The sequence below is a fragment of the Vitis riparia genome, chromosome 19 (assembly GCF_004353265.1).
Source record: "Vitis riparia cultivar Riparia Gloire de Montpellier isolate 1030 chromosome 19, EGFV_Vit.rip_1.0, whole genome shotgun sequence".
In the NCBI taxonomy this organism is placed as follows: domain Eukaryota; kingdom Viridiplantae; phylum Streptophyta; class Magnoliopsida; order Vitales; family Vitaceae; genus Vitis; species Vitis riparia.
The window spans coordinates 3,922,665-3,945,628 of NC_048449.1; the positions used below are offsets into that span (position 1 = coordinate 3,922,665).

Genomic DNA, 22,964 nt, shown 5'->3' on the forward strand with positions numbered 1-22,964 from the left:
TTTTATTTTTTGTTATCTTCAATTTTTTTTCCTATTTACTATTTAAAATTTTATATAAATATATAGAAAATTAGTTTTTAAAGAACATTATAAATAGATTTTGAATTATATAACTCGATAACTTGAGTCTAACTCAACTAATACAAACTCAACCTAACTTAGAGAAATGAGATTAAGTTGAACTTGGGTTGAGTACTTCAAATTGGGTTGGACTTTGATTGATTGTTTTTCTATTATGATGAGTTTGGGTTAGTCATCAATTCAATCAACCTATCTGGCTTATAACACTAGTGTTAGATAATGCATATAAATATGCTAATTTAAAAGCTTCAAAAATTCTAAACAAAATATATAAATTATTAAAAAAATTAGATATAATTAGATAAACTAAAAAAATTAATATAATAATTTTTTTTCTCCTATGTAACATTAATATTGTTTAAATAGTGATGAAAGTATGATCCTCCACAATATTGGAATTTATAACCCTTTTTATTAATTACTTCATGTTAGAATTGATCAATTATAAATTTTAAAATTAATCATAAATTTTAATTCAAATGAAGAAAAGAAAACTAGAATTGAGATGCACTAAGATAAAATCTAAGTTTTAAGAATAAAGTGCACTTAAACTCTCTTCTTTTAAGGTTCAAATAGTTTTTCAATATAGATTTGAAACTATCCATGTCTATATCTATACATGAAGCCTTTAAATGGGATTGAAGACCCAAATGAGATGTTAAATATAAGTGGTGTTTGTGTTTTTTTTATTTAATTATAAATAGAACTTAAAACTAAGTAATCTTAATCATGAAATTAGTTGATTTTTTAATAATTTGTTTTTATTAAGTATTAAGAAATAAAAATTCACTTTGTTATGTTAGTTGAGAGTGAGAGTTGAGTCTTCGAATTGTGTTTTGTCGGTTGATTTCAATCATTTTTGTTGACTGGTTTTAACGGTTTACTTTTAGTATTAAAAAAAATACTAATGTTTTGATTTTTTCTATTCAACCAAAAAATTTTAAAAGTAAGCAAAAGTAAAAAAAATCTAAAATCTAAAAGTAATCTGCTTTTGAAAACAAAAAACAAAAAACAAAAACAAATAGCATCATAGTGTTGGGGTGGAGGGGACTACCAAAACTAAATGTTAAATAGAGTTTTGGATCAACCAATCAACCTTATGATTAAATTGGTTGCTAGTCATCGGGGAACTAATACACTAACAAGTGACCACTAAATCTTAAAAGCTCATTTGATCCAGCAACCAATTCGAAGGATTATCCAAACGAAACTAACTAAACCTTAGTTTCAGACTCAAACCTACGGAATCAAAGGGTTGATATAGGAGTCTTACGTGAGAAGTTTATCCAATAATATAGATGACTCGCGTGAGTGGTAGGCAGAAGGTGTGGAAGTCTTGGGTACAAGTAAAGGAGCTAGTATGCATGGTTGCATCATGGGGAAGGATTAGTTTGATTAAGTAAAAATTCATCAAAAAATTTTAATTAATAAAATTAAAAACTTTGTAAATTATCCTTTTGAATTTAAACTTTACTAAATGAAAAAATTAAACTCAAAGCATTTATAGATGGGGAATCTTGATTATGAAATTTTTACTAAATATAGAAAAATTCCTATATTAATTAAAAAAAATCTCATCAACAGTGTATTTTTATTTTTAAAATAAATTAATTTTTACCTCAAACCTAATTTGGTAAATTTATTGAAACATCAAAACCTCTCTTTGAAGTTAAAAAAATATTAAATTTTACTTACCTTACTTTGAATTTAAAGCATTAAAAATATATAGTGAAATATAAGTCATTAAATAAGGATATAAATAAATATATTACGATATGAAGAAATAAAATTAAAGTGTAAAGGGCTACTTAAAGAAATGAGATTAAAGTATAAACTACTTTGATACATATGTGAGATGTATACATTCTTATTAATTATAACAACATCTTATTAATGATATTTAGCTTTTTGTACGTCTAAAGAAGGAAGGCTTATGCCAGTATTTTTAGCATAAAAGGTTTTTTTATTTAAAATAATAAATTCAATTTCTTTCAATTATTAAATATTTTTTGAAGTGTTATCCCTTTTAATCCATAGGAATGTGGAAAGATGTGAAACAAATTTTTTAAACATTAAATTATTAATATTACACATATGTGATTAAAACTAAAAATCTAAAGACCTAGAGATACAATTCAACATCTATAAGAATAAATATTAAGTTAGTTATTAAAAAAATATAAAATAATTTAAAAATATAATCTTATATTATTATAATATGTTACAATGTATTATCTATTAATATAATAATTTATTACAATGGATTACTATCATATTATTAACTAAATATATTATATCATTTTAGGGGTGCAACTTGGACGGGTTGACCCAACCCAACCCAAACCCAGTTTGATATTTGGAAGGATTTGGACAAACATTTTCATTACACAAGTTGAACTTGGGCTAGGTTTTCTCAATTCAAGCTTAATTTGGATTGGGCTCAAGTCATGGTTCAAACAATCCGAGCCTAACCCGAATCGAACCTGATTTAATATTTTAGTAATTTTTATAATTTGTATTATCCTAATAATATTTATTTTATTTAAAAATTAAATTATAATTATATCATATATTTTTTCATTTAAAAAAAAAATATAAGTTTATTTTTATTTTTATATCATACTCTTTTTTATTTTTGTAAAAAAGATATAGAAGTTTATTTTTACTTTAAACTTTTTTGTTATGTATTATTTAAATTTTAGTATAAACTTATTAAAAAAAATTAAAAACCACTATATATGGATTTTGAATTATACAACCCAAGCAATTTGGCTAAGTCAAGTATAACCAGATCAATCCAAGTTCAACTTGACCAATCAAAATTCAACCTAAGTTTAAAAAAATGAGATTGAGTTAGACTTGGATTAAGTACTTTGAGTTAGAGATTGAGTTAAGTTGAACTTGGATCGGTTGTTTTTTAATTCAGGTTGGGCTTGTCACCCAAATTATAGGTCTATGTCATTTATTACATATTATTTTAATTAATTTAAAACTATTTATAAATTATTGAAAGAAAATAAATTATAATCAAATTACTTTTTAATAATATGTATATATATAAACTCTCAAATAATTTAAATTATTTTATCTCACAAAATATTTTATAACAATTTTATATATTTAAAATAATAAAATAAAATCTCCATAATCATTAATTATAGTATGAATATTATCTCTTCTCATAGCTCCACTTATACTAGTCAATAATTAGTAATAATTTATAAAATGGTAATTTAAAATTCATATTTAAAAAAACCATTTTCAAAACGAGATTCTATGAATATTTTCTATTGCTATAATAAATTTTTATTTGAAATAGTAATTACGAGAAAACTAAATGTTTTGATATCTATAATAAACAAATTTAGATGTTGTTCGAACTTTCATCTAGCAAAATTATCGTAGGTTTTTTATTTGAAAAAAAAATTCATTTTTAAACCTTAAAACTAAAACTCTACATATTTTATTCAATAAGTATATTAAAAAAATTATTTCAAATATTGAATTATTGAAGTAATCAACAGTCAACACCGCCCAAAATGGAAATTTGAGATGGTTTGTTTGTGAGTGGTAGTAGGGTTAGAGAGAGAGAGAGATGGAATAGAAACCGAATACGAAATAGAGAAGGAGATAAAGCTATGGACTCGGGAATCGAAAACAAACGAAAAAAAAAAAAAAAAACTCATAAAATTAAAGAATGCCTCTCCACCTGTGACCACCACCCTTCTCCGAGCCGCCCAGCTGCCCCTCTAATCCCTCTTGCATGAACCCCTTCTTTTCTCCACATTTATTGTTCACACTCATAAAGTGATTCTCAGTCACCCAACACACAAACACAGAAGCGTTTTTGTTTGTCGGTTCTTTCTAGGGAAAGATTGAGTAAAATGGAATAAGAAGAAGAAGAAGAAGAAGAAGAGATGGTGGACATTAAGGCACAACCAGAGTCTATTACAGCAAACCCTGAACCACCACCACCACCACCACCACCACCACCACCACCACCACCCATCTTTACGAAAGCTAATAACAGTGGCCATGTTATATTGAAGGTATTTTGCGACGTCGTTTTATGATTGTCTTGTCTTTCTGTCTCACAAGAATCTCTCTCAAGATCACCCATGGCCCATGCATGCATGTCCCTCCTCCTCATCTTTCTGTCCAAGAATACTGAAACCCACATTGAATAATTTTTTCTTTTCTTTTCTTTTCTTTTTGAAGCTGGCGATTTTTTTTTTCCTGTTATTTTTTCTCTAGCTTTTCTTTCTTTTCTTAATTAAATTTGTTTCGTTATTTTCTTTTATTGTTTATGGTGAAGAAAATTATTTTAGGGCTTGTGGGCTTTGTTTGGATGCGAAGAAAATGGCATAGCTTCGCATTTTAGGGTTTCTCTGTAGTTTTCTTTTTCTAGGGGTTTTTCATTCCTGTTGATGTAGTATAAATAAACAAACAAACAAAAAAATAACAACCTCACCATTAGAATTTTCAATCAAATATATTGATTTTTATAAATAAATAAACAAAATCAGATTATAATGGGCAAGGATGAAAAACAAAAAGGAAAAATAAGGAATGCAAAACCATTTTTTTTTTGGGGGGGGCAGAAAAGGGGACTTTTTTATTGATCATAATGCATGCTATTAAATGATTCAAAATTAATTGTGTTTTTCAAAACGGCATGTCAAATTGCATCTCTCCTATGCTTAAAATGAAGGGAATTCATCCTTTATTGCAGGGGATATATTGATTAAACATCTATTAACAAGAATTTCCTCATAATAATTTGATCAAATTTACAGTTTGAGGAGGTTGATTACAAGGCTAAAACCCATAAAGGAGGCCTGCTTAGGAAGGATTCGAAACCAGAGGAGAAGCACATATTGAAGGGAATCACAGGCATTGTGCTACCAGGTGAAATGCTGGCCATGTTAGGCCCATCAGGCAGTGGCAAAACAACACTGCTTACTGCCCTTGGAGGCCGTCTCGGTGGACGGCTCAATGGAAGCATAACCTACAATGGCAAGCCCTTTTCAAACCGAATGAAGAGGAGCACAGGGTTTGTTACACAAGATGATGTTCTTTATCCACATCTAACTGTGACTGAGACATTAGTATTCACTGCCCTTCTCCGGTTGCCTAATACTATTAGTAAAGAAGACAAGGTACGGCATGCGGAGGCAGTTATAACTCAGCTTGGTTTAACTAAGTGCAAGGATAGTATAATTGGGAACCCCTTTCTGAGAGGGGTTTCGGGGGGAGAGCGTAAAAGGGTTAGCATAGGGCAAGAGATGCTAATAAACCCTAGTCTGCTGTTTTTGGATGAGCCCACATCCGGCCTCGACTCAACAACCGCTCAACGCATCGTGTCCACGTTATGGGAGCTAGCGAAAGGAGGAAGAACCGTTGTGATGACGATACACCAGCCTTCTAGTAGACTATTTTACATGTTTCATAAGGTGTTATTGTTATCAGAAGGGAACCCTTTATATTTTGGGAAGGGAGCAGAAGCCATGGACTACTTTTCTAGCATTGGATTTGCCCCATCGGTTGCAATGAATCCGTCTGATTTTCTACTAGATCTTGCCAATGGTATGTATACCATAACTTTTATAGAAATTGCTTAGTGTAAGTGAAGCTGGAGACAAATTGTTGCATGGTAGGTTAGGCTCGGTAAAGGATGTGAGTGCTTATTTGTAATGTCTATCTTACAAATTTTCTATTGCCTTAAGAGTATGTCCTACTAATTTTCCTCCATGTCCTTATAAAGCAACCAAACAGAGTATATTAATCAAGAAGAACCAAAACTAAGTGAATTGAAATGTTAAAAATTGTTGGTTACTCAAAGATTTTCCCTATGAATGATGCTTTCTTTTGATTCTAAAGCAAGTAGTTTCAAAAGGATGAATTAGAGAACTAGAAAAACTCTTATGTACGTCCTCAATAAAAACTAATTTTTATAAATGGAAGTAACTTGTATTAAACTCAACTCTCATCAAACAATGTAATTTATGCTGAAACTTGTATCAAAGTGTATTTGGATTGATATGATGAAAGTCTATTTGCTTTAACATCATGCATAAACCCGAGAAATGGTATCTAATTTAGTTCTATTAACTAGTATGTAAACTGATTGCTGCATTGTAAAAATTATTTTGCAGGTGTTTTGTCTGATGATATACATGAGGATCCAACCACCATCAAGCAGACACTGGTTTTATCATATAGGAGCAAGATTGATGAAGGACTGAAGGCAGAACTCCGAGAAATCGATAACCACCTTCAAGACGGATTAGAAGACAAGCAGCTAGACCGGTGGGCGACAACTTGGTGGCAGCAGTGCTCTGTGTTGTTTAGAAGAGGGGTAAAGGAAAGGAGGCATGAATCATTCTCTGGCCTCAAGATTGGTCAGGTCCTGGTTGTGGGCTTCCTTTCAGGGTTATTGTGGTGGCAATCTGATTCTTCACACCTGCAAGATCAGGTTAGAAATCCTTCACTGACTCTCTACATATGGCAGATACTGTCAATGAAATATTGTTCTACATGGAAGTTCTTCGCTTTCTTTTGGCGGGAATTTGGAAATTTATTGAAAATAAACTCAACCCTTCTGCTTTATATGGTAATGGATGATGCAATAACTTAATAGAAAGTTATTAAATAGACCAGAATGATATTGAAATTTCTTCCCTTTTTTCCTCTCTTTTCTGGGACAATTTCTTAGTGTTCATGCAGCTAAGCCTCTTAGACTGATATACAAACAAAATGAATTCAGATTTTGTGTTTTAACAATAGGAAATCTTGTTTATCTATCTATGCAGATTGGGCTTCTCTTCTTTTGCTCTGGATTTTGGGGCTTCTTCCCTCTGTTCCAAGCTATTTTCACCTTCCCCCAAGAGCGGATGATGCTTGAAAAGGAAAGATCTTCAGGCATGTACAGGCTTTCATCATACTTCATGTCAAGGACCATAGGTGACCTTCCCATGGAGCTGGTTCTTCCGACCATTTTTGTTATCATAACCTATTGGATGGCAGGCCTCAAACCCAATGCCATTAACTTCCTACACACCTTATTTGCTCTCCTATTTAGCGTACTAGTTTCTCAAAGCCTCGGCCTTGCTCTGGGTGCTGCAGTAATGGACCAAAAATCAGCCACCATACTAGGATCAGTAATCATGCTCTCATTCCTTCTTGCGGGAGGGTACTATGTCCAAAATGTTCCCCATTTCATAGCTTGGATTAAATACGTCTCTATTAGCCATTACACATATAAACTGTTGTTGGGTTCACAATACAAGCCTAGAGACACCTACCCATGTTCTGCCAAGACCACCTGTTTGGTGGGAGACTTTCCTGCTGTACAGCTTGTGGGCCTGGACAAGCAAATCCTTGCGGCGGTTGCTTTGGCCATAATGCTTGTGGGTTACCGGCTTATCGCTTATATTGCCCTCATGAGGATTGGAGTGCCCGGTAAAAATAGCTAGACCCCCTTTTTATGGTCATGATCATGAAGATATGAGGTGGTTCACATCATTTTTATAGATGCATTTTCTTTGTCTATACTCTTAAGTAGATTTGAGGTGTAAAGCTAGTGAAGAGATTCATATATAAATGAAGTTTAAGTAGTGAAAGTTTTTCTAAGGCATTTGAATGTCCCATTGCTAGAAATTCAATCTATCCATTGTGATTTCATGACATCTAAAATGAGTTGTTTTGTAAGAATCTAAGCTACTTTTTGTGTAGGCACTGAAATGTACATAGATCCCATGGCTTTATGCCCAAGTTAAATTCTGTTGTAATTTTTCAGGTTGATAGGTTTCAATTACATCTGAAAATCGCTTTTAAGAAACATTGATGTACAAAATCACTTAGTACTTGAATGCATGTCACCCCCCTTGTCATGGCCAATCATTTCCACAGGAATTGTCTGCATATTTTTTTGTTAAATTTTGATTTGTCTCTCAACCCAGAGATGGGACATGGCCCAGTGTCTTGCTCATCATAAGTTTTTTGAATTATAGTCCTTTTATTATTGGAATCCCAACTATCGCTACTGTGAATTATGCATGTCTTCATCAAGGGCAGTAATGGTGGTTGTGATGGTAAAGTTTCAGTTTAGAGTCATGCATAGAAATTGAAGTCCATTGATGACAAAGAGATTCCACTATCTTTCCAACATCTTCTAGATCCAAAAAAGGCCATTGAAATGCCCTTTTTCTCATTAGATCTTCTCGATTAAAAACATAAACATATTATATTATCAAAATTATTTAAAAAACGTTTCCAAGACATAGCTCAACTCAATATGTGATCACTGCTCACATCTGTAAATTTTGAATCATGGGGTTGCCTTTTAATGACATTTAGGTTGACTTTGCCCATAAAACCCACGTGGGTTCAAGGCCACTGATAAAAAATTAGTAAATGAAATTGAAGTCAAGATCCCTAAGGAATTGGACTTGATTTTTCGCAACAAAAAACAGTGATATGTTGAAAGCTGAATCCATGGTGGGTGGGCTTCCACCACAATTGATCAGTTTGACTGATTTCAGGGCCAATCCATTAAGGAAGGCTATGTCTAGACACCTTTTAGAGAATTTATATGAGTTTGGCCTTAACCTCCCACTTGATCAAACACCAAAAAAAGGTGGAATTCAACATAGATCCGGATACAGCTCATTGTGGGTTTGACCCAAGAGCATGATGTAATGGAACTTTGTCAAATAGTCAAAGCTTGGCCTGAACCCTCGGAGCCATTTCACACTCCAAATCAACCGTGCCCATGATTGCCTGGTTGAAAAACACTGCGCTATGATCAAACCCAAGCCGAGAAAATCAAAGGGTTGCTGCCCACATTATTGTCCAATAAAGGAACGTGCTTTGAGCAGTTGGTCTAGCAGGAAAAACTGACCTGAATTTTGTGGCATTTATGTTGACTCCAGCTTTGGTGTCATGGAAGTGTTTTTCTTCTTCCTCTTAAACTCAACCCATTCCACATCAGGGCTTACATAATACGATGCTTTCCTATGACATGTGGTCTGCACGTGCGTGCTTCATGCAACAGTAGATCGAGGCTAAACGTTTTCAACTCATAGGCTCTGTTTGGGAAGCGTTTTTCAAAACAGTTTTTAACCCGTTTTCTATATTTTTATATAAGTTTTAAAAATTATTTTTTTTGTATAATATTTTATTTTAAATCATTCTTTATATTTATATAACTATTTTTTTTTTTAAATAATTCTCTTAATCGACAGACTTGTTTGTAGTCACGAGGTTCCATTGAGTTCAAACCAGTGTCATTACCCACAATTTCTAAAATTGAAATTAAATTCAAGAAATAGATTATATAATTTATCGTTCTTTCTTTCAAAAAAGAGAAAAGGCCATTGGACTGTGAAGTGATTTTTGTTGTTTATGTGTATTGGTTCATTGTATAGTGTCTTTTGACTTTTCTGGCCCATTCCAAAAAAGCAATGAACACATTTAAAAGGCCCTTACAGTCCATTTCCTTTTGTCTTTTTACTCATCTTTTTTATTCCGGGCATAAACAACACATGGTGCATGTTCACATTGGATCAGATATTTTGTCTGATGTGGCAAAGACGAATCAATTTTCAATCTAATTATAAGCTGAGAATTTTGTGGAAAATTGAAAATTCCATTTCTATGGTTGGGTGGATTTTGCTTAACAAGAATATTATAAAATTTGAGGTAATTAAGAGCACCTTTGATAGACAGTGATTCTAAAAAGTGTTTTTAGAGCCCGTTTGATAGTGATTTTAGAAAGCGTTTCTAATCTTTATAAGATCTAAAAATTTTTATCAATCAAGTAAAAAAAAGTTAAAAATGTTTCCTAAAATCACTTTCAAACATATTTTTAGAGTACGCTTAGGAGTGATTCTAGAAAGTGTTTTTAACATTTTTAATATTTAAATGATAATTTTTTTCAAATATTATAAATATTAAAAGCGTTTCCTAAAATCACTACCAAATGGACTCTTAGTCTTCTTTTAACTTTTGAAAATGTTTATATTTCAAATATTAAAAGGGTTAAAAATATTTCTTAAAATCATTATCAACATATTTTAACAATTTATGCGATAGTAATTAAAAAAGACAGTGATATGATATTTGAATTCCTTAATACTTTCCCGCTGAACCAAATAAAGGAATTTAAATTCTTTTGTATATTTTTTTCTTCTTTCCCCAAATGCAAACCAAAAGATTTCAACAAAAATTTAATGATAATAAAATCATTTTTCCCATTTGTATAAGATTGTCCCCAACTACCATCATCCCTAACTTTTCATTGGATTAATTAACTCTATCCATCCCAGGACTTTGTGTTAAACTTGCACTCTACCACAAAATCTAAAAACCTCATTCAATACCATCTTTGACTTGGACCTCATTTGATTAACTAAAGTCCTAATGCACATTTAATTTACTTAATGTTATCCTATACACATAGTTTTAATATAATCCTATCTTACCTCATCGATTAAAAGTCCATTTGAAAGTGACTTCCAAAGGAATAAAGACATTTTTAAAGATTATCTTATAAAAATTAAGGATATGTTTTGTATTTGTTGTGAAAAATAGTTTTTTATTCTTTAAAATAAAAATAAAAATAGGATAACACGTTTCATAATTATAAAATAAAAAATAAAAACATTTTTTTAATTATTTTCAATTGTTTCTTGAGAACTGTTTTAAAAAATAATTATATAAAACGAAGAATGATTAAAAACAACACATGGGGAAGCCGGCATATGCCCAGAAAAAGCAAGTAGTCCCTGAAAAATTAAATTCTCACTAAATTAAAAAAAAAAACTTAATGACTAAGATGGTATTTTTTTTTTACTTAATTCTAAATAGAATCTTAATACTTAATAATATTAAATATTAAGTTGTTTGTTTTTATAGTATTTTATTTATATTAATTATTAAAAAGTAAAGAAAAACTAATATGTTATTTTTTCTATTTAGAAAAAATTACATATTTTAGCTTTTTTAATTTAGTAAAAAGTTTATAATAAATTATGAAAAAGTAAAAAAAAAAAAACAAACAATCTAAATTCTGAAAACAAATCACTTTCAGTAAAAAACCAAAAAAATAAACACCACCTAAGTTAAACATACTTTTTTATGTGACATTATCCCATTTAAAATCAATTCAAATTCTCAAATAAAACTATTTTTTAAAACAATTACCAAACAAGACTTATGTGTTAGATATGATAAATTTTAAAAAAATAAATTATTCTAACCTCTAAGACATGGAGCCAAATAAGAGTGTATCATTCTTTTAATGGATGCACATAAATAGTAATGGCGCCTATAATCTCGGAGATTAAACCTACTAAATCTTATCATAATTTGACTATTACATCAACAAATTTGTCGATTCGTATTTCTAACAACATGACACGTCACAAGTCTCGACACCGTCTACGTGCCCATTTGACCCACCAAACCCTCCAAATTCCATATCCTCAGCCATCACCCCCCATCACACATCCCCCCCACACATTGATTCCCCCTAACTTTTTATTTATTATTTTTTTAAGTGCACATAACTTCACAAACTACCCTCCACGTTCACTAAAGTCTAAAAGACACCCCAATCAACACCACAACACCCCCCCTTTATGCCTTTCATTCTTTGACCTAACCAGATGGCTCCAGAGGTAGAAGAAGAGTGAAAGAAACCCTAATTTTCTTTTTCGCCTTTTTTTGCTTACGTGTCGCCATTTGGAGGCTCCACCGCACAACTTTGTGTGTTTTCTCTTTCCTTGTTTTTGAATATGTTTCTGCCTAACCTCTTGTGAGGTGTCCACGTGTTAGCACGTGTCTTACACTCCAAGCCCTCCTTAGTACCGACGTGGTTTAACCCACGCGTGAAAAAATGCCGCCACCACCACACACTCTCTCTCACCCATTAAAAAGCGTGCTTTTTGATTCTGGGCCTCCTGTGTTTTTTTGTTTTTTTCTTTCTAGAAGTTTTACTGTAAATGGCACGTGGCGTCTTGGTGTGGTGAGTCACCGCAGTTTTTCGTGACGGTTCATGCACCGAGTGGCGGATAAGGTCGGCCGCATGATAACGTCGAACCTTGTGCACGTGGCGCGTTTTGAACGGTGATTGAAACCTGAGGGTCCCACTCGACCCAGATTGAGACAAGGACGACCGTACTTATCTCTGCTGCTCTCCTCTATATATAACGCCATATCTCACCACCCAAAAAAAAAAAAAAGAAAAGAAAATAGGAAAAAAATAAATTTTGAATTTTCATATTCGCCCTCCAATCTTCTTCTCTCGAGAAACGATCATCATCATCATCGCCGGAAATGGGTGTACCGGAGACTGACCCGCTTTCACAGCTTAGTTTGCCGCCTGGGTTCCGATTTTATCCCACCGATGAGGAGCTTCTGGTGCAGTATCTCTGCCGGAAAGTGGCCGGACAGGGGTTTTCATTGGAGATAATTGGCGAAATCGACCTGTACAAGTTTGACCCATGGGTTCTTCCCAGTGAGTATTGATTCGAAAACATGCGTTTACTGATTCAATTTGGATTTGTTTCTGATCATTTAGTTACTTGTTTTGCAGGTAAAGCTATATTTGGAGAGAAAGAGTGGTACTTTTTCAGTCCCAGAGATCGGAAGTACCCAAATGGGTCCAGACCCAATAGGGTTGCTGGGTCTGGGTATTGGAAGGCCACCGGAACTGATAAGGTGATTACCACCGAGGGCCGGAAAGTTGGTATCAAGAAAGCTCTGGTGTTTTACGTCGGCAAAGCTCCAAAAGGAACCAAAACCAATTGGATCATGCATGAGTACAGACTCCTAGAAAACTCGAGGAAAAATGGAAGCTCCAAGGTAGATATTAAATATTATCAGTTAAACCAAAAACTTAAATTTTTCAGTACTAAACAATAATATCAAGTACAATTGACGCATAACAATCTCGTATCTGGGTTTCTTGTTTTGATGCAGTTGGATGATTGGGTTCTGTGCAGAATTTACAAGAAGAATTCCAACTCTTCGAAACCCATAGCAGCTGTACTTCCCAGCAAAGCGCACAGCAACGGCTCGTCATCGTCATCGTCGTCCCACCTCGACGACGTCCTGGAGTCGCTGCCGGAGATCGATGACAGGTTCTTTTCTCCCAATCGGATGAATTCTCTGAGAGTTTCACAGCCGGACGAGAAAGTCAACTTCCATAACCTGGGCTCGGGCAACTTCGACTGGGCCACTCTAGCAGGCGTCTCCTCCTTGCAGGAGTTGGTCTCCGGCGTCCAATCCCACGCCCAGCCTCCCGCAGCGGTCAACAACAGCAACGAAATGTACGTTCCGTCACTGCCGCCGCTAATCCAAGCCGAAGAAGAAGTCCAGAGCGGACTCAGAACCCAGAGAGTCGACCCAGTAATGAACCAAGGGTTCTTCCCGCAGAACTCGAACGCGTTCAGTCAGAGTTTCTCTAACTCGCTCGACCCGTTCGGGTTTCGGTACCCGACCCAACCTAGCGGATTTGGATATAGGCAGTAAAAAAAATGTAGAAAAAGAAAAGTCGGATCAGAGCAGGAAAGGAGTGGCAATTGTGTAAATAGATGGGAATCCTTTGGGCTAACCTTTAGGCTTAGGATTCCTAACAGGGAAATCTGGGATTTTTAAATGTCGGCAGAGTGGAAAAGAAAGGCTTTTCTTCTTGTGATTTTAGGGCACATATTCAATGTACACGTGACAAAGGTGATGTACATTTTTTTATATTTTCAAATTAAATTAGAGTTTGATTTCGGACCATGTTCTCAGAATCGGTCGGACCAGCTGCTTCCCACCTTAAATTCAAAATTACATTGTACTTTTGTCTGGATTCATCTTTCTGAAATAAAAAGGTTGTAATTTCTTCCACGGTTTGTACACTTGTGCCTTTCTAAACATTTCTGTATTATATTTTACTCTCAATTTTATTAATAAAACTTTTCTCATTATTCAATAATATTTGTACATGCAGTTTTGTTTATTAGTTGAAATTTGATGGTGTGTGAATGATGGTTGCCCAAGCATGCCATGGACAATCATGGCAGTGATGCATGTCACAATTTCCATCACAATTTTTATTTTTAATATTTTGATCTTTTGTATATTTATATATCTCTCATCTTTATTCACAATCCAAATTTTATCATATGCTTGTCATGTTCAAAATTATAAGTTTAATAGGCATCAAATCGATACCCTAAAATTTACTAAATCATAGAAAACTATGGTGCAATTCTCAAAATTATTTACAAGAATATTTTACGTAATCGAGTAGTCCCTTAAAAGCAATGCAAATAAACTCTTTTCTAAGAAAAATGTTTTAATCGATGCCGATATAAGTTTATTTTCAAAAAGAAAGAAATTGAGTCTTTCTTCCTAAAATTTATAATAAGTTCAATAAGTACTAAATTGATATCCCAAAATTTCTTTTAATTTTTCAGTCATTCAATAATTTTATTTACGTGCAATGGTTACAATTTAAGAAAATCAATAATTGTTATATACCACTTTGTGTGCACGAATATTTTTCTTTAGATATTTTTGAAATATCATAATCATTTATTTAGATATTTTCGAAATATCATAATCAATATTTTTTTTAGATATTTTCAAAATATCATAATAATTTACTTAGATATTTTCGAAATATCATAATCATTTATTTACATTATGCGATATTTAATAAGGTTGACTTGAGAATAAGTGTAGTCAACCAACACCATACATGGGATGAATGGGGAACCAAATACAAAATAACATATCATTATTGGATTTAATGAAAATGAAAATAGAAGCTTTCACTTTGGGTATAAAGATATTTTTAAAAATTATAACTTTGAGAGTTGGGAGAGATAAGATGAATGCTTGCCTCATAAGCAAGAAGGTGATAAATCTAAAATAATGGTAACAAATAAAAGGTAATTAAATTAAAGAAAGGTATATTATAAGAATAATAATATGATATGGATCATATAATATAATATATTAGTGATGGGAAGTTGTTTGGATGGAGTGAGCATATGGTTTTGGACATTGTTTTAGTCAAGGACAAAATAATATATTAGTGATGGGAAGTGGTGTGGAGTGAGCTTATGGTTTTGGAGAATTTTTTAATCATGTGATTTGAAGATAGATTCTAAGCTATTTTTTAATCTTATGTTGAAAGCAAAGTAGGTGTAACGTCCACTTTAAAAAAAATTATTTAAGACACTTCTTATGTAAGCACTCTTTTAAACAATCCAATATTATCCGCAAAATGCTTTTTTCATATCTTACGATAATAATAATAATAATATATTTAGAATCAGTTTGGTAACGTGATTTAAAAACAATTTTTTTAAAAAATAAAACTATTTAAAAAATTTTTTAATATTGTTTGGTCGTTATTATTTGGAAATAATTTTTAAAAACAAAATGAAATAGAAAACAATTTTTAGAGAATAATTAAAAGTTATTTTCATTAATTTTTTTTAAAAATAAAATATGCGCATGTTTGGTAATGTTTTCTAAAACTTGTTTTTAAAAATAGTTTTTTTATTTTTTCATTTAAAAACAAGTTTGAGAAAACATGAACAAATGAACCTTTAATTTCCAAAAAATTTTATGAAAAATAAAAGAAATTTTGTTTTGTTTGATTATCTATGTACATGTTTAGAGATAAAAATTAAAAGAAAAAATTGGTAGTTAAACTTCTATATAAAATATAATAATTCTTATATTTTATGGTATGAAAAAATATGGATTTAGTTTATATTTTTTTTAAATTAATTTTAAAATTTGAAATAGTGATATTTTTAAATATCATATTTTTTTTTTTTAGTTTTAGTCTTTAAATTTATTTGTATTATAAACAAAAAAAAAATACAAAGTATATCTAAATAATAAATTTTCTCTAATATTTTAATTCCTCGTGGAAAATCATTGAATTTTATTATTTAGTTGTATTGAGAAAATAATGACGAAAATGGAGTGTAAAAGTTGTATATTTTCAATTTCTTTCATGGCGAGAAAGAATTAGGAAAATAGTGGGGAAAATTATTTGAAGGCAACTTCAATTTTTTGTTTTCTTCTTTTTCAATTCTAGATGATACTTAGCAACTAAGAATCGTAACATTCTTTAATTGAGAGTGCTATGTCGCCGAAAATATCTAGCCTTTGTTTGTTTCCTAGGAATTCACTTTCCTGCAAACCATCAAAAGTTAAGTTGCTTGGTTTGAAAAGAAATTTCAAGAATCACAACTTTGAATCTAATACCTTCTTTTGAGCCTTTTGACCCTGCTGGGATTATTCAATTTTATATCTACTACCTAGTTTCAAAATTAAATTAAAAAAATTACATAAAAATTATTAAACAAAATATCCGACAAATTTTTCTAAGAAAAATATTAAGGCATATTTGGAAATTGTTTTTTAGAACAGTTTTCCATTTTGAAAAAAAAAACAAAAAAACACGTTTTGCAAATAAAAATTATTTTTCTTTTTTATGTTCTTTAACGATAAAAAATAGAGTCTTTTAAAATCTTTTAAAGATTGTTTGGTAACTGATTTTTATAGAACAAAGGTTTATTTGAAACCTAAAATGTTTTTAATCTGTTTTTAATATTTTTAAATATATTTTAAAAATAATTTTTATATTTAGTGTTTTATTTTTAATCATTCTACATGTTTGTATAATTATTTATTAAAATAATTCTTAGAAAATAAGTGAAAATAACATAAAACAAGTAAAAGATGTAAAATAGTTTTTAGGTTGTTAAACGTGTTTTTTAGATTTTTTTTGTTCTTAAAAACAAAAAACCGTTTTAAAAAATAATTCTCAAATAGACCCTAGGGGTCGAATTGACACGTATTGAACTTCCGACCATGGAATCTGTGTGATAAATTAACAAAGGTTAAAAAAACACATTATGACATTAGGATATAAACAAGTAAGACCCGGTTATGAAATCATAAGGACTTGAATGTATCAAAAAAACAACTTTCGTATCTCAATTTTGGATTTCAATTATTTTTTAATTATCACGTGTTTAAATGAGATTAAGTAGCTAATTACATTGCTTTTTGCAACAAAATACGGCTTGAAAACAAAATTAATAAAAAAATTCAAATAATTTAAAAGTCATATTGGTCAATTTTTATATAGGGTAAAGCACAAGCAAAAACGATTGGGCATTCAGGCATGATTAATTAGACAATGAGTGGGCATCAATAGGGAAAATGACCTAATATTCAACGGTCAATAGGTGGGAAGGGATAAGTACTAGGTTTGAAAGATTGTTTTCAAGTCAGATTATGCCATGGAATCATCCACCGATGCCCCACTTTTACTCTTTCCACAAAGTTCATCTACACTTCAAGATTTGCATTGACTGCATGCTCTCTTTTGTTTTAATTTTAATTTTAATTTTTATATTCCTTTTTGGTTTTGTATTTTTCCTTGTTTGTTTGTTTTCCGTGATTCTTGATTTGCACGTTTCCTCAACCTCATTGCATGGCTTTTTTTGATTCCTTTACCAAACACGTTTTATCATCTATCATCCTTGCCTTGTTGTCATCCATATGAGGATTGGCTCCAAACTATGCATTGAACAATGATGCCTAAAGTACCCATGATTTGATTGAGGTTTTGGTATGAGTTTGAAATTCAAGAATTGATTCAATATTTGAATTACTATTTGAGAGTTTTCCACGTTATAAATCCACATATTAATTATATTATTTATAAAGTAAAAAAAAAAAATGAAAAAGACACCTCAACCATATTTTAAATTATAGATATTTTAATAATTAAAAAATAATTAGACCATGATGTCGTATCCCTTATGAGATAATTGAGAGACAGGTCTTCAGTATTGTGATATGAGATAATAAGACTCCTAATGGAATGGATGATCAAGAGATCAGATATTTGGTATTATCACGTATCCTTTATGAGATAATTGAGAAACAGGTCTTCAGTATTGTGATTTGAGATAATAAGACTCCTAATGGAATGGATGATTAAGAGATCAGGTATTTGGTATTGTGATTCAGGCAATAGACTTTTGCGTAATTAATCGATTGATTATAGATAAATCCAAACCAATTATTATATGTTTTATATTTCTCTTTAAATAATATTATGATTATTCTAGAAAAAAAATTAAGTTTTGATTCATTAATTTCAAAAAATATAGAAGAAAAGAATCCAAAACTTTTATAAATAAATTTATATTTGAAAAATATTTTAAAATACATGTGCTTTTATTATTATTTCTTGAAATACCCTTTTACATGATAATATTAAATAGAATTATAAAAAAATCAATTTATCATTTTAATTTGATAACAATATCTTACAAATAAATATATTATAAATTTTATATATATATATATATATATATATATATATATATATATATATATATATATAATATGATATACAAATCATTTGAAAAAAATTCTCTAGAGTTCTCAAATGATAAAACCAAAAAAATTAAAAATTAAAATACAATTAAAACAAAAAAAAAAAACCTAAAAGTTTTAAAAAATAAAATATTGACTTCCATTGCATTTCAAAGTCTTTTTCAAATCTATGTTTTTTACTAGTGTGATTTAATGAAGTGATAGTTAATATTTTATTTTCATATTTTCACCTTTAAAGACTTTTTTGTTTTAATCGTAATTTTAATTTTTAAAATTTCTTATTTTATTAATTTCAAATTAGTTCTTATAATAAAAAAAATAAAAATTATTAATTCATGTTATTAACCTAATAAGTAAAATGTTATTTTAAAAAACAATTATTTGATTTGTGAAAATGCACACATATCTTAAAATATCTTTAAATTGATGAAGATGAAATTGATTTATAAATATTATGGTTTTTTTTCTATATTTTTTTAAATCAGTGAGTCAAAACTCATTTTTCTATTATTTTATATTAGTTTTTAATTATCAAATTTACTATATAATATGTTTTAGAACTGTCTTTAACATGGACCGACTATTTTAATACTTATACATCATGATTATTCATTAAACCTTATGTTCATCCCGTAAATTTTCACATTTCTCAAATAAAAGAATAAAAAAAGTGGCATTAATGAAACGATGTGACCAAACAATTTATTAGGAAGTTGTTGTCAAGTAAATATCAATCATCACATACATGCACAAAGTTTAGGTATTTGGGCACTATATCTTAGTAGCGGCAGCCCCTTTGAAAAGTTTGGTTAAGAATATTCATAAGAATTGACTATTAGCTTTCCATTTTGGAACAAAATTTTAGACCGGATCATATAAAATAAATGGAATCTCTATTCCCCCGTGACAAATAAATTGAACCCATGAATAATGTGACGATATTTATGAAGGTTCGTAGCAAGTTTCCTAAAATGAATAGTCCTTGGTACTGAAATGGAAAGTAGAAATTAGTAGGTAGGACATGGGCGGTTGGAAGAGAAGAAATAGAAACAGTACACTACTGAGTTCGCCTGTGACGCAGGCGCTTCCGTCACTCAAAAACAGTTTAGGCCTCGAGAGAGTGGTTCGCACACTTCAAAAAAAAATTCGTTTTCCTTCCTTCAATCTTCAGTCAACACATTCCACACTCCACGGGAGGGCGATAACTACAACTTTTTAAGACGGAAGGAAGTTGAAAGTCCTAAAATCAGTGAGGGGTGAGGACCAAGTCAGGGATTTCGATTGATACATTTGTTGTTACTTTTTTTTTATTATTATTATAGATAACGATGATTAAATAATAATAAGTATCCACTTATTTTTTAAAATAAAAAATATATTTGATAACCAAAAAACATTTTCACTTGTTTTCGTCTCTCTTCACTTAAAGAATAAAAAATATAGTGTGTTTTTTTGTTATTTTTATTTGTTTTCTAATAACTGTTTTAAGAAATAATTATGTAAATATAGAATGATTAAAAATAAAATACTAAATATAAAAAATATTTTTAAAATATTAAAAAGGTTAAAAATAGATTAAGTTTTCAAACAGACTTTTGATTTACAAATATTAGAAAATCTTTTTCAAAAACTACTTTTTAGAATTGTTTTAAAAAACATTTACCAAATAGATATTAGGTGTTTGACAAATTTTAATAAACAGTTTTAAAAATCTATAAAATCATTCGTAGTGTTAAAAAAATCACTTATAGTATTTTTTTATTTAAAAAATAGGTAATTCTCCTAAAATATTTTTAGAGAAAATATTTTTATTAAAAATACTTTGAATAGAAACATACTTTAAAAATAATATTTTAAAATATTAAATAAATTAAAATTAAAATTTTTTAGTCTTTAAGAAAAAGTGGAAGTAGAATAGTATATCCATACATTCTTAAAAATTACATTTTTCACTCAATTTAGGAAAAAATTAAGGAAAATAAAATAACATTTTTTTTATATATATCTTGATGTATAAAAAATATGAAAAAGATAGGAAACAGTCAAAATATTTTCCTTCTCATTTTTTTAGATAAAGATGAGGAAGGTCTTGGGAAAATGCATTACTCAATAATTTAACTTTTTTGCTTGGACTTTTTCATTGGCAATTAGATAAGAGAAAAATTTTATACATTATTCAAATTTATTTATTTTTACATTTTTTTTCTCTTAACGCTATATTTGATTTCTGAAATATTTGAGAGAAAATGCAAAGGAAGGAAAATAAAGAGAAAAAAATGAAAAAAAAATAGATTTAAAATCAATAAATTATTTTTATATGTTTTTTTAAATTCATTTCACTTATTTTTTTCGATTAAATAATTTTAAAATATATTCATTTTTAACTCATTTTAATTATATTTTATTTTCTTTCATGTTTTTCACACTTGATCCAAATATGAAAAAACTATTTTTCTTTGTATTTTTTTCTTTCCTTAATATTTTTGGAACCAAACATACCCTAAAACTTGCCGGAAATATGATATAAGCTTAGAAAACTTTCTTGAATCAAACATAACTTTAGATTATCCTAATAAGTCTCAGACCCAGAGTGGATGTCATCTAATTTGGGTTGGGCCGTGCTGTTAAATCAAGGTCATAGGATGGGCCATCTTGGACCAGGCATGCTTAGTGGATACTGAGTCAGCGGACCTAGTTCATGTCCTTTCCTGACAACTTAGGAGCTGTTGGGCCACTGGCTGTAGTCCACACATCTCCAAGCCCAAAAGTGGTGATAAAGTTACACTTGACTGTGGTTAAATAAGAACCTATATTAAAGGTAAGTGAAGCGGTAAAAAGTATGACCTCTAGCTTAGGTGAAGGCTATGACCTCCCACAACTACAAAGCTAAGGCTCTACTTATGAATGAAATAAGTTTTAACCCAACTCACTCTCAAAAACTAGGCCAAGACAAGGCCATCCGAAAGAATCACATGATAGTTCGGACAAGGAGGCATCTAAGAAAAATCTGTGATGAAGAGATGAATGGTTACTACCTGACCTAAAAAAGGGAACCCAAAAAGAGCATATTTTTAGGATTTTTGCTTGGCTATCTATGGGGAAGCCTAGGCCTTTCTTGTCTGGTTGTAACATAAAAGCTATCTCTTTGCTATGACATCTTCGTATGATGAATTCATGCAAAGGATGTGAAAGTAGCGAATGTTGCCATCTACAACCAACTCTAACAATTGTAGCATCAATTAGAGCAACAACAATTGGAGTACCAACACCAAACTAAGAACATCTTGAATTGGCAGACAAAGTTACTTGAATGAATAGTTCATGATAACCCAAGATCTACCTATCCCATGAATACTTGTGTAAGTTAGCTTAATCAAGAAAAAGAGTTCAACAAGATGAAAGACAACCATAACCCATCAACTACTTAGGGGAATGTAGATATAAGTATGGGACTTATTGAAGTCTTAAACCAAGACATTCGAAAATTGGAATGAAAGTATGAGGGGTTGGCAACAAATATCTAACGTCTAAAGCTGCATTCCTTGGCATCTAACAATGAAAAGAAAATTTGGGCAAGGTTTTTCATATCACCTTTTGCTTCTCGTCTCCTTAAATGTAAAGACTCTCTCTTAATCATATGAATATATTATAAAGTCATAAGGACCCATTAGGCCTAAGTAGACAATATCTATGTGAAAATGACAAGTCATTATAGTCAGATGAAGGAAAAACAATTATTTGACTTTTATAACAATTTCTTAAAACCCAACTTCCCTTAAAATGATAACCATAGCTACAAGAAACCTTCCTTTTCTCACCATCATCTTCCACTTGGGACATGAAATACGTGGTGGAATCTCTAATTCTTTCACAAAACAAAGAACAATAAATTTAGTACTTTATGATTGCAAAATAGTAAGTAGACCAAGTGAACATGAGATAAAAACCTCAAAGTCAAATTTTGAAAGTCTAGCTCTAACTTTATGGATGAAATTTTATCTTGACTTGAATGAATGCGGTACAAAAATGCAAAATTCTCAACCACCTCATAGAAAAAAATTATCAATATCGTACAGAACATATGGATTCATATAAATCAATTATTGTTCAAAAAAAACCATCTAACTCTCTTTCTCGTATTACAAAGTTTAACTAATTTTTTTGTTCATAATGGAGGCTCAATATCCCTCAAGTGGTTGAAAAATGAATTTGATGATTCCCCTAATCAATGAAAAAATTAAACTAAATTTTGATAGATCAAATATAGAGAATAAAAATGCTTTTAAACAAGTGATCAAAGATTCCAATGGAATTATAAAAACAATATTTACAAGTAAACATACCAATAATGCATCAATATTTGTTGTGAAATGTATGATTTTAAGTGATGATGTGCTAATAATTGGGAACAAAAAATTCTTTAACATTAAGACAAAATACAATTAAAA

At 30.4% G+C, this 22,964-nt stretch overlaps 2 protein-coding genes across 2 annotated transcripts; both read left to right on the forward strand.

Moving 5' to 3' along the window:
* The first annotated feature begins 3,769 nt into the window (after nt 1-3,769).
* LOC117909429 (ABC transporter G family member 9) lies at nt 3,770-7,717 on the forward strand. Its single transcript, XM_034823474.1, has 4 exons — nt 3,770-4,130; nt 4,878-5,667; nt 6,237-6,556; nt 6,894-7,717. The coding sequence occupies exons 1-4, from the start codon at nt 3,999-4,001 to the stop codon at nt 7,554-7,556; spliced, it is 1,905 nt and encodes a 634-aa protein (XP_034679365.1). The 5' UTR covers nt 3,770-3,998; the 3' UTR covers nt 7,557-7,717.
* Nucleotides 7,718-12,325: 4,608 nt separating this feature from the next.
* On the forward strand, nt 12,326-13,989 carry LOC117909434 (NAC domain-containing protein JA2L-like). Its single transcript, XM_034823476.1, has 3 exons — nt 12,326-12,601; nt 12,680-12,948; nt 13,066-13,989. The coding sequence occupies exons 1-3, from the start codon at nt 12,421-12,423 to the stop codon at nt 13,615-13,617; spliced, it is 1,002 nt and encodes a 333-aa protein (XP_034679367.1). The 5' UTR covers nt 12,326-12,420; the 3' UTR covers nt 13,618-13,989.
* Nucleotides 13,990-22,964: the final 8,975 nt, after the last annotated feature.